Source organism: Microtus oregoni, unplaced genomic scaffold (assembly GCF_018167655.1).
Source record: "Microtus oregoni isolate MIOR12 unplaced genomic scaffold, Mior012 000017F_ref0000208, whole genome shotgun sequence".
Taxonomy (NCBI): domain Eukaryota; kingdom Metazoa; phylum Chordata; class Mammalia; order Rodentia; family Cricetidae; genus Microtus; species Microtus oregoni.
Genome location: NW_024543076.1, coordinates 6,333,491 through 6,346,566, shown reverse-complemented (window position 1 = coordinate 6,346,566; position 13,076 = coordinate 6,333,491). Strand labels below are relative to the sequence as shown.

General features: G+C 39.2%; 1 protein-coding gene across 1 annotated transcript in view; it reads right to left on the bottom strand.

Annotated features, from left to right (window-relative positions):
• Positions 1-13,076, bottom strand: part of Kif24 (kinesin family member 24) — a 56,270-nt gene that overhangs the window by 32,186 nt on the left and 11,008 nt on the right. Inside the window, exon 2 of the mRNA XM_041667589.1 lies at positions 2,184-2,822. Within this exon, the coding sequence (XP_041523523.1) occupies positions 2,184-2,797 (614 nt within the window). The 5' untranslated portion in view covers positions 2,798-2,822. The remainder of the gene's footprint in view (positions 1-2,183; positions 2,823-13,076) is intronic.

Genomic DNA, 13,076 nt, shown 5'->3' with positions numbered 1-13,076 from the left:
AGCCATCTCTCCAGCCCCTGTTTGTTTGTTTTTTTTTTTCAAGACAGGCTTTCTCTGTGTTCTGGAACTCACTCTGTAGACCAGGCTGGCCTTGAATTCACAGAGATCCTCCTGCCACTGCCTCCCAAATGCTGGGATTAATGGCATATGCCACCATGCCCGGTGGAAAGTAGTAATTTTATAAGTAATTCTAATTTATATTTTTCTGTGTTGGTCAATAAGGCTAAAATAGTTTTAAAAAAAAACTTGCTATTTTATCTTTCATATTTACAACCTATAATTAAAGAAGAAAAATAGCACTAAATCCTCTGTGCTCTGCTAGAACAAGTATCTCTATTTATTTATATATTTTGGTTTTTTTTTTAGACAGGGTTTCTCTGTAGCTTTGGAGCCTGTTCTGGAATTAGCTCTTGTAGACCAGGCTGGTCTTGAACCCACAAAAATCCGCCTGCCTCTGCCTCCCAAGTACTGGGATTAAAGGCATATGCCACCACCACCTGGCTTAAGTATCTCAAATTATTATAGGTATTTTCTTTTTTTTTTTTTTTTTTTTTTTTGGTTTTTCGAGACAGGGTTTCTCTGTGGTTTTGGAGCCTGTCCTGGAACTAGCTCTTGTAGACCAGGCTGGTCTCGAACTCACAGAGATCCGCCTGCCTCTGCCTCCCGAGTGCTGGGATTAAAGGCGTGCGCCACCACCGCCCGGCTTATTATAGGTATTTTCACCTATAAAACGAAGTCACCTTGGAGTGGGAGAGATGCACAGTGGTTAAGGGTACTGGCTACTCTTTCAGAGGACCCAGGTTCAATTCATTGCACCCATATGTGATTCAGCGTTATCTGTCTATAATTCCACTCCCAGGATATTTGACATGCTCTTCTGGCCTGCATGGGCACCAGACACACATGTAGTGTAAAGTCATACATGCCGGCAAAACATTTGTAAACATAAAATAAAAAATTTAAAAACCTAAATTTCCTAGTTTTGGAGAATGAAAGAACCGATCATGAAGTACTCTGGCACTTTAACAAATATAAGACCAGATGTAAAGACTTTATCTTCCCACAGGAAGTAGGGGTGCACATCTTTAATCCCAGCACTCAGGGCAGAGACAGGATCTCTGTGAGTTTGAGGCCAGCCTGGTCTACAGAGTGAGTTCCAGGACAGCCAGGGCTACATAGAGAAACCCTGTATTAAGAAAGAAAGAAAGAAAGAAAGAAAGAGGGAAGGAGGGAGGGAGGGAGGGAGGGAAGAAAGAAAGAGAAAGAATTTATTTTCCTGTAACTAATATACATTACTTTTATAATAACATAACAAGTAATATATTTTAAAAGAATATATTTTCTAGTATATCATTCTTAGCATTGGGGATTATTGAGTATTTCACCTTTCAGGGATCTTATTTAAAATTCTATCTTGAAGAACTAGGTGAAAATAGCTTACTGTCATTCTGATTCACAACCTCTGATTGCCATCAAAAGGTCTTACTTTTTATAATCACCAAAAGAATCACCTGTTTCTCCAGGGCTGAATTAAAAAAAATGCAGTCAAAATTAGGATCCTATTTCAATTGTGCAGATAACCTAAGTGCTCAAAGAACTACTTAATATAACTACCTGCTCTTTGGTCTTAAGTAAACTGTAAATCATCTGGTTGGTATGAATTGGGTAATCTTAAAAAAAAAATCCTGCTGGATGGTGGTAGAGCATGCCTTTAATCCCAGCACTCAGAAAGCAGAGGCCTGCAGATCTCTGTCAGTTCGAGGCCAGCCTGGTTTACAGAGTGAGTTCCAGGACGGCTAGGGTTACACAGAGAAATCCTGTTTCAAAAGACAAACAAACAAACTCCTGTGAATTGTGTGATTTTTCATTGTAGAAGGCTAGTTAACTACTTCGCTTTCACAAATACACTGTGTGTATAGTCTGCGAGAGGATGGACAGCAGACCCTGGTGAGTAGCAGCTGTTTGTTTGACGTACATGAACAGTATCAGTTTTTTGCTTCGGGAAAGTTCCAGTTCCTCATTATTCTGTTTCTACCCACTTACTTCAATTATTAATGCAAACTTTGTTAACTATCATTCATATGGTATATTCATTTACTAGGAATAAAGAGTAATTGCACTGCTCTGTCATGAAGGAGAGATTTGTCTTTGCCTCTCCCAAAAATGTAAAAATAAATTATTACCTGACACAAGAATGAGGGATTCCATAGTTATACCCCGAAACATGAGAGACTCTTTGAATCACGGGAATATCACTGTTTCCTAGTTTTGGAGAAAAGTAACTTGATGAAAAGAGCGAAGTGTCAGTTTCTGTCCCCATGTGAGCACCAGCAGCCGAGGCATTCGGGGTTCTTTTTTTTGTTTGGTCCTGGGCGTCATCAGCTAGCATGTGTGCCAGCACTTTCAGGTAAGTGGATTTCTGCTCCTCTACAGATAAGTCTGATAGGTTGCATGTTTCATTGCTGGCCGTCCTGGCTTTGCTATCAGCAGGAGAATCAAAATGCAGTTGTCTTCGGGGGCCAGATCTGAACTCCCGATGCTTGGTGTACATGTTGTTTGTTTGAAGAGGGTTCTCTGGGCTACTGAGGGCTTTATCTTCCTCCTGCATAATCTTAATGATTTTGATAAGCTGGAAAAGACGTTTGCGGTCGTTCATGTCATGGACTCCCAATTTGGAGTAGTCCTTCATTGTAACCTTTGCTAATTCATCTATTTTCTGAAGGCCAAGCGCAGTAAAATGAGGATAATACTGTACAAGTTCAGCTTCACAAAGACATTCATATAACCAGGAGGCCATTTTTGTGACTAGATTTACATGAACTCTGAAGAAAAAGAGAAAAAAAAGTCATCTAGATACAGTAAACAGAATATATTCCTTTACAAATGAAAACATAAATTTGCAGGGAAATGTTTCTCATCTCAGGTCTCCTAGGCATGTTTCTTCTGGAATGATTAATTAAACAGCAGAGTCTATAAGCAAAGCTGCTTTATAACAGCATATGAAGTAACAGTTGTAATTTGTTCATCTGTTTAATAATGTTTCCTAATTATATTTTTAAGTAAATATATGGACATAGATATAACATAAAGCACTTACTTATTGCTTGGGAATTCCTTCTAACTTTGCAGTGTCTGCTTAACAGGCAATACACTGCTGAAATCTTGTTCTCAACCACTGACTATAGCAGGACTAATTTTGGATGTTCAACTCAACGTCAAGGCATGTTGCACAACTGTTCCTAAGATTAATGAACAAAGGCTAAGAAGTCTTTCAGAATAGAAAGCAGAATAAAATAGTGACCACAAGGATAATTAACACAGCTCAGAGAAAACTGCATCTTTTATCTGCTGTGTATTGGTAAGCTAGAGAGAAGTAAAAACAACCAATTCAGAATCAACTCACTCAGTATTTCAGATAATTCTAAAAGGTGATCACAGATGTCAACTGAACAGAATATCAATCAAATAAATTTTTTTCTAGGAAATTAATACTACAGTCACTTTGGACAACTATACAATATAATACTTAAAATCAGAAATTTAATTAAACACTAACAGGTGATGTGGTACTAATACAAAATCTTTGTCTATTATAAGTCAGAATTCTAAGTACTTCTCAATTAATCCTGTTAATCAAGCTCAAGTTCCTAAGAATATAAAAAATAATTTTAAATTGCATTTTAAAATATTTAACCAATATTTTAAATGTGTGTGTGTGTGCTCGTGCGCACAACTATACTGCCAGAAAATGGTGTTGGATCCACTGGAGATGGAGTGCTAGAACTTGAAAATGAGTCCTCTGGAAAAATAGTACATATTGTCTCCTCAGCCTCTGTTTTGTTCATTTGGGAGAGGAGGGATTTCTCTGTGTAGCCTTGGCTATCCTGGAACTTGTGCTATAGACCAGGTTGGCCTTGAACTCAGAGATCCCCCTGCCTCTACCTGCTGTTGTTTGTATAGCCTGTATAGCCTAGGCTGGTTTGGAGTTTGCTGTGCAGTCCAGGTTGGCCTCAAATTTGTGGTAACCCTCTTGTCTTGGCCTCCCAATCTCTAGGATTAAAGCCAAGAACCACCATGCCTAAAAATTTAAAAATTTAATTTTTTTAAAAAAATATTATTCATTGTATGTGTATGAGTGTTTTGTCTGTATATATGTCTGTGCACCACATGTGTGCCTGGTGTCCAAAGAGGCCAGCAGAGGACGATGGATCCCTTGGGACTAAAGTTACAGACTAGAATCGTGAGCTGTCATGTGGGGACTTGGAACTGAACCCAAGTCCTTAGCAGGAGTAGCCAGTGCTCCTAACTGTGGGGCCATCTCTCCAGCCTATTATATTTTCTTTTTCAAAATGGTCTAATCCCTCAGAGCTTCCAAAAATCAAATAATTACTGAAGAATTGCTTTCATTTTCAATTATTTTTGTCCTTTCTAGGAGAAACAGTGTGTGCGCGCACACACTAAAGACAACCAAGGAGTTCTGAGTAATTAAATTTGGAGAAAATACTATTTAGGCAAAACAAAAAACCAAATATCTGAGTGCCTAACCCTAACACATATCCTAAACTGACCCTGACATCGTCTTTTAGTGATGGATTTAGGCAAAACAAAAAACCAAATATCTGAGTGCCTAACCCTAACACATATCCTAAACTGACCCTGACATCGTCTTTTAGTGATGGATTTCCCCTCTGCAAAAGCCCACAAAAGTTTTGCAGTCCTTCCATCAAGGGTGGAGTATATTTCTTCCCCACATTACATCTAGAATGACTTTCTAATTTCTTTTGGGCAATAGAATATCAGTAAAGCAGACTGCCATGCCCAGGTCTGGAGCGCCATCATAGCTGTTACCGTTGACAGAATTCTTCTGCCACGTGAAGAAGTTTAGCCAATAGCTAGAGGCTTATACATTACTACTACTACTTTAATGGCCAAAAACATGTGCAAGGGAAGCCATCTTAGACTAGATGTCACTAGATGAGTGTTTCTCAACTTTCCTAATGACGCAACCTTTTAATACAGTTCCTCAGGCTGTGGTGACCCCCAAACATAAAATTATTTTCATTGTTACTTCATAACCTTAAACTTGCTACTGCTATGAATCGTAATGTCAATATTTGTTTTCCAATAGTTTTAGGTGACCCCTGTAAAAAGGTGGTTTAACTCCCCTGCAAGGGATCACGACTGGTTAAGAACCAATGCACTAGACAGTCACAGTCACAGGAATGACTCCAAGTGAGATCAAGTAAAGAACTAACTAAGCTTGGTCCAAATAATCGACTCACAGAGCTCTAAGCAAATAAAAGGACAACTATTTTGAGTCAAGTTTGGGGCTGGATTGTTATGTAACAGTAGTTACAATTTCATTTCTGAAACTTTGCCAATTTTATATGCAAATTTAGGAGCTATTTTAGGTTCACAGAAAAACTGAGAAGGTAAAGACTTGCCAAACAGCCTGTCTCACACATGTACTCTTTCCCTACTAGTGAACCTATGTTGATAAAGAATCATTACCCAAAGTCTACAGTTTACACTGGAGTTCTCTTACCTAGAGCTGCAGAACTTATGGACTTGGATAGATAGTGCGTGCATCCTCTATTTAAGTAAAACATGGACTAGTTTGATTGCCCTAAAACTCCTGGGCTCTGTCTACTCACCCTTCGCACACTCTATCCAATGGTGACTAATGATCTCTTTGTCTGAGAGGTAGGGGGTGGAGCAGGGTCTCACTGTGTAGCACTGGCTGTCCTGGAACCCACTACTGTATATCAGGCTCCCCAAGTGTTGGGATTAAAAGGGTGAACCCATGCTGGGCGACGGTGGCGCACACCTTTAATCCCAGCACTCGGGAGGCAGAGGCAGGCAGATCTCTGTGAGTTCGAGACCAGCCTGGTCTACAAGAGCTAGTTCCAGGACAGGCTCCAAAGCCACAGAGAAACCCTGTCTCGAAAAACCTAAATAAATAAATAAATAAATGGGTGAACCCCATATCTGCTCAATGATCTTTTTACTGCTTCCACAGTGCCTTTTCCAGAATGTCACACAGTAGGAAGTATGCAGCTTGTCAGCTTTTAGACTGACTTTTTAAGTTCATAATTTAGACTCTCTCCAAGATTTTTTAATGGTGTGTTAGCTTATTTCTTTTTGCTGCTGAAACCCATTTCACATGTGAATGTGTCTGGTTTATTTGTTCACTTAATGAAGGACACCTTAGAGGCTTACAGTTTGGGCAATCACGAATAAAGCTTCTATAAACAGCTACGCAGTTTTCACATGGACATAATCTTCAACTCCTTTCTGTAAATACCAAGGTGCATGGTTACTGGATTGTATGGTAAGACATGCTTAGTTTTTATAAGAAACTGCCAAACTACTCCCTAAAGTGGCTCTGCTATTTTCCTTCCTACAAGTGATGACTGGGAATGCCAGTTGCTTCTCATCGTTTGTCACTGTGTGTGCTACACCTATCCTTTCAAGACCACTCAAGAGCTTTTCGCCAAGATGAGATTTTCATCTCTAGATTTTTTTCTATCATTTTACCCCCAACACCTTACATTGTATCAAAACAAAACCACTAGGGCTGGAGACATGGCTCAGTGGTTAAGAGCATTGCCTGCTCTTCCAAAGGTCCTGAGTTCAATTCCTGGAAACCACATGGTGGCTTACACCCATCTGTAATGAGGTCTGGTGCCCTCTTCTGGTCTGCAGACATACACACAGACAGAATATTGTATACAAAATAAATAAATAAATATTAAAAAAATATTTAAAAAAACACAAAACTAAACCACTAATCCTCTTACTACTATTTTTCTTCCTCCCTAGAATACCTGTCTTTGTCAGAAGGACACTGCAGTTTTCTATCACGATGGAGATAAGCCCTAATAGGGAATACATGGTACTCTGTGCCTCAGCAACCATTATAGCATCTAGTATTTACTGAGCATTTAATATATACCAGCCACTGTTCTGGGCATTGTATTTGTTCATTTCCATACAATCCTATAAAGGAGGTAAGCGTGTAGCAAGTTCAATCACTTACTATTTCAGACACTCACTTTTTCAACTGTGAATTAGGAATGCCATAGAAGCATTCTGAAAATCCAACATCTGAAATCCCAACACTGAGGCAAAGGGAATCATTGCAAGTTCAAGGCTAGCCTGGGATATATGAGACCCCATTTTTTGGTTTATTTGTCTAAAAACATATTTGGGACATAAGGAGGCAGCTCAGTCAGTAAAGTGTCTCACCAGCATGAAGACCTGAGTTTGATTCCCTTAAAAAAAACAAAACAAAACAAAAAAAAAAAAAAAACGGAAAAGAAGTGTGGTAGTGTTTGACTGTAATGTCAGCGCTGGGGAGGTGGAAACAGGAAGCTCTCTGGAACTCAATGGCCCACCAAACTGAATCCCAAAGTTTCAGGTTCAATAAACGATCCTCCCTGGTGATGGTGGCGAACACCTTTAATCCCAGCACTCGGGAGGCAGAGACAGATGGATCTCTATGAGCTCGAGGCCAGCCTGGTCTACAGAGCGAGTTCCAGGACAGGTTCCAAAGCTACAGAGAAACCCTGTCTCAAACAAAACAAAACAAAAGCAGAACAAAACAAAAAATCCTGTGCAAGATAGAGCTCTGTCTCAAGAAAGAGAAAAAGAAAAGTTGGAGAGCAGCTGAGGGAGACACTCGTTGACTTCATGTGTATGTGCACCTCCCTCCATCCCTTAAATATGTGTTTAGTAGTGTGGACCTGTAACCCGAGCACTTGGGAGGCTGAGATAGGACTGCCTTGAGTTTGAGGTAGGTCCTAGCAACAAAGTTACATAGAAAGTTTGAGGTCAATTTGGACTACATAATGACACCTTGCTTCAAGACAATGAAGGGAGAAGAAGTTAACAGAAATCTGTAAATTCTTCAGATTGAATATGGAAATACACGTAAGGGTTGGGGATAGAGCTCAGTTTATATTATGCTTAATTAATATGCATAAAGTCCTAGGTTTGCTCCCAAGCACTGTCAAATTCTAGGCATGTTAACATGTACCTATAATTCCAGCACTTGGGGAGGTAGAGGCAGGCAGATCAGAAATTCAAGACATTCTTAGTTATAGAGCAAGTCTGAGGCCTGCCTGAGTGAAAGACAGCCAAACAAGCCCAGCAAAATGACTGGGACATTCAGTGTTCCATAATTAATAAGCCTTGGCAGTTACTACCATTGCTATTGTTATTTCTGCATTTCTCCTATCTTCACCACCTAGCACAGGACCAAGAACAGAACTTACTCTACCTTCAGTGTTTTGGTTTAATCAAATTCTAAGCAGCTGCACTCTCTGTTTGGCTCAGCTTACCCATGGGAACAGGCTGTAAGTGCTATGCACAAGCTGTGCAAGATTCTGTATTTTGCACACCAATTCCCTTGATGCCATATCAAACATTTCTCAGTTCAACTCTGATAATCACAGCCTCCACTGCTTCTTAATAAGTAAATGAGACTAAAATATTAATTTTGAAACCCTTGTATAACCTATAATATGGGAAAAGAAAAATGTAAGAATAATTTGAACATGCATTAAACATGAATTGAAGTAGCCAGAGTCATGCATCTAATACAGTTGCAGCCATTCCACCTTTCTGGGCACTATGGATAGCCTATGTTCCTTTGTTTTCAAACTCAACATGCTTCTCCGTAATTGTAGTCCATTTTACAAGGGTTTATCCCCTCCTTTAACTCCTGAAATATCAGAATCACTCTTGCAACTTCAAACAAAAAACATTTGAACTCTACTACTGAGCCACAGAAAAACAAAATAAACTCCCATATTTGGGGGACAGATATATTGACATTTTGCTCAGGTGATAATTTTACCTCTGTCAAAAAGACAAATGCAAAGGCTGTGGAGAGAATCAGCAGTAGAGTACACGCTTAGTGTGAGCAAGACCCTGGGCTCTGGAGGCAATTGTTCAGAGGTTAAGAGTGAGTACTGTTCAGGCAATGAAGTTGAGAGGCCTGGAGTTCTGATCCTAGTCCCACATAACAAACTGGGCAACCTGTAAATGCCTATACTTCCAGTTCCAAGGCATTTGATGTCTTCTGGCCTCTGCTCACCACAGGTATATGCATCTATGCAAATATGCACATATATTACAATATGTGCACACAGAAGTCAACTATTACATAGCAAAAAGTTTTGGTAGCTAAGTCTTTTCTAATGTGATTTTTACATAACACTCACACAGATATATAAAAATAAATTTTTATAGTCAGGCGGTGGTGGTGCATACTTTTAATCCCAGCACTTGGGAGACAAAGGCAGGCGGATCTCTATGAGTTTGAGGCCAGCCTGGTTTACAGGGCTATTTCCAGGACAGCCAATGCTACACAAAGATACCCTGTCTTGAAAAAAAGCCAGTATATAAATAAAAATAAATAAATTTTCATAAACAGATTCACTCCCCAGCAATTCTAACTCTAGAAATATCCTACAGCTACTCTGTACAAATATAAAAAGACAGCAGTACAAAGTCATTATATCACTATTGGTAATAGCAAAGGATGGGGACTGGTTAAATAAATTACTGTTGCCTTTCAAGGGAAATAATACCATGAACCAATTACCAAACTTAACTAAACTCTCCAATAGTTATTGAAGAAAAAGAAAGCTTTCCAATATATTGCTAAGTGAATAAAGCAAGGTACAGAATAGTTTATAAAGGCATAATTTATTAAAGAGAATGTTAATTGATCCAAAATAGAACCATAGCATTGCTTATCAGGCATAAATGTCCTTGGCAGGTTGCATGAGTAATGACAGTCTTCTACAGGAAGGGAAATGGGTACTACCAGTGGGCAATCAAGAGAAGTAGCCTACTACAGCAAAAGTTGGTGGCCATTGTTTTTTCTATTGTGATCTGTATTTCACTGATGTCTCCAGTACCCAATAGGACTGAGAACACTGTTGTGCATGTGCTTAATTCTGAAACTATTTTTTAAAAATTTATGTGTTATTATTTTTCCTACATGTATATGTGTGCATCATGTGTGTGTTCCTGGTACCCTCAGAGGTCAAAAAAGGTCATTGGATCCCTAGAACTTGAGCGGGTCCTCCCAAGAGCAGCAAGGGCTCTTTAATTATTGAGGAATCTCTCCAGCTCAATTATACTATTATTAATTAATAAAAAATACAACATATTTCAGGGCTGGAGAGATGGCTCAGTAGGTAAAGTGCTTGTTGCATAAGCATGGAGATCTGAGTTTGGCTCTCCAGCACCCACATAAAACTAGATGTGAGAGAGCATGTCTGTAATACCTGGGGAACAGACAGAAGGATCCTCAGTGCTTGCTGGTCAACACTCTAAGTTCCAGTCTGTTTCAAAAAATGAGGTGGAAAGTTGGTAACATGATTCAGTGGGTAGCAGAGTTTGCTGTACAGCCTAACGCCTTGAGTTTGCTCTCCAGGGCCACATAGTGAGAGAAGAGCATCAATTCCAGTAAGTTATCCTCTAACTTCCACACATACACTCTGCAACACATGTCTACACAGAGAATAAATTAAAACATAATAAAAATATATACTAAAATGTAAAGGCAGAGAGCATTCGTATTTTAAGATGTTAAATAAGATAGATCTCTATTTTAAATACCTGTCAGTAAACCAAAGAGTACTAATACAGATTACTAAATTAGGAGGCAAAAATCCCCATCATCTAGACCAGCTCTGCTAAGAACTTGAGAAGCAGATGTGATACATGGTCAAGTTATTTAACTAATAACAATGGGGCTTGGATCGTGTTTTGTCTTAGGTTTTCTGCAACATTAGGGACCAAACCAGAACCTTACAGGGCCTTATTAATGTTAGGCAAGCACTATAACATTGAGCTACCCTGCTGTCCTCTTAACTTTGTTTTGTTTGTTTTGAGATAGGGTTTCTCTGTGTAACAGCCCTTGCTGCTCCCAGGTTGGCCTTGAACTCACAGAGAGCTGCCTGTCTCCGCCTCCTGAGTGCAGGAATTAAAGGTGTGCACCACCACCCAGCCCGACTTCTTATAGAAAGACAAAATCAGTATGTTTCCAAGCATGGAGCTTAATACTAAAGAAATCACTGCTTATTTGAAATTCCAATTGAATTTTGTTTGGTCTAAATCTGGCTATCCTATATTAGAAGCAGCATCTACATTTCTGGCAAAATGATCTGTCGGTGTTATTTAGCACATGTTTCATGCACATAGAATCAGAATATACACAAATGTCTGCGAGGACTGCAGCCTGATCCCCTTGCTGAGAGAGTCTCTCTTTAAATTAATCTAGGAGTTTCATTCATTGGTGATCAATACCTCTTACTTATTTCATTAGGAGCTGTAAATTTGTGATTTTCTGATCCTCTCCTTCTTTAGGAATTCTCCTTAGGAAACCTTTCTGGGGACTAGAGAGATGGCTCAGCAGTTCAGTATACTTGTGCTCTTGCAGAGAATTTGATTCAGTTCCTAGGGATAAACATGGAGCCACACAACTGACAATAACTCAGTTCCAGGGGATCCAATACCCTACTCTGGCCTCCAACAGCCAATCACATAAGTGGTACACAGACATACATGCAAGCACTTAAACATACTCATAAAGATTTTAAAAAGAGCTGGGAGGTATTGGTGTATTCCTTTAATTCCAACACTTGGGAGTTGAAGGCCAGCCTGGTCTACAAAGGGAGTTCCAGGATAGCCAGGACTGTTACACAGAGAAACCCTGTCTCCCCCCCCACACACACACACACACAAAAAAAAAAAAAAGAAAAAAGAAAAAAGAAAGAAAGAAAAAGAAAAACTTTCTGTCAACAACTAGGACTGTCTGGTTACCTAAAATAGAATTTTTACATGAAAGCAAATATAAATGATTTTTTTCCTTTAAATTTTCAATTCATAAAGAATGTCCTACTTATTTTAAATGGTATCAGGTGACTTATTTCAGAATTTTAATGTTTTTTTCATCAGATTCATGATTAATTCTAGCATTTTTTTATATTCCATGTTTTTCATTAAATTGCTTTAAGCCTTTGATAGCTTCATCATGCTAACCCATCTAACCTGGAAATAAGCTTTCCTTCAGTGAACACATGGCTGTTATAATTAGCCACCCACAGTGCTAAATTCAGGTAAGGTTATGCATTTCCAGTTAAGTACAGAGAGCCTGAAGCTGGGGAAAGGAAAGAGTAAAGCTGACAATGCTTGTTCTTTGGAGACCTCACAGCTCCAGACACCCACAACTATTCTAGGGCCACTGCTATTCACTTCACATGCTCAGTCATCTCTACAGCCCCTCAATGCTAACTCCAAAAGTATAGCTGTGACTTCTAGAAATTTTATGAAGGAGTTTAAATTATTAAGAGAATACAGGATGAGACAAGGTGGTGGTGACACACACTTTTAATCCCAACCCCTGGAAGTCAGAGGCAGGCAGATCTCTGAACTGAAGTCAGCTTGGTCTGCAGAGTGAGTTCCAGGATAGACAGGGTTACATGGAGAAACCCCATCTCAAAAGTACAAAACAAAACAAAGAAACAGACAAAAAAGAGAATATAGGATGAGAATTTTAAAAGCTAAATTGTCATTTTACTTATTATCTACCTCCTTACACACTGGAATTAAGAATTTACCATTAAGAGGGCTAAAGAGATAGATGGCTTAGTGATCTATCACTATTCTATTATAAGAACACTTATAGCTCTTGCAAAGGACCAGGGTTCACTTCCCAGCACCCACATGGTGGCCCATGACTATGTGTAACTCTTGTTCAATGTCTCCTCCTGGCCTCTAAAGGTATTTGCATGAAACGGTACACAGAAACTCACAGAGGCACACATATTTACACATAAATTACAAAAATAAATACTTTGTGTATTTTGAGACAGATTCTCTATGCAGTCCTGGCTGTCCTAGAACTTGCTATGAAGACCATGTTGGCCTCTTCTGCTGAAATTAAAGGTGTACACCACCACAATTGGCCTAAGAAGTTGTTTTTAAAAAGAATTTATCATGAAGGCTGGGAAGATGGCCTAGTGAATAAAGTTCTCTTGCCCCATAAGCTTAAGTTT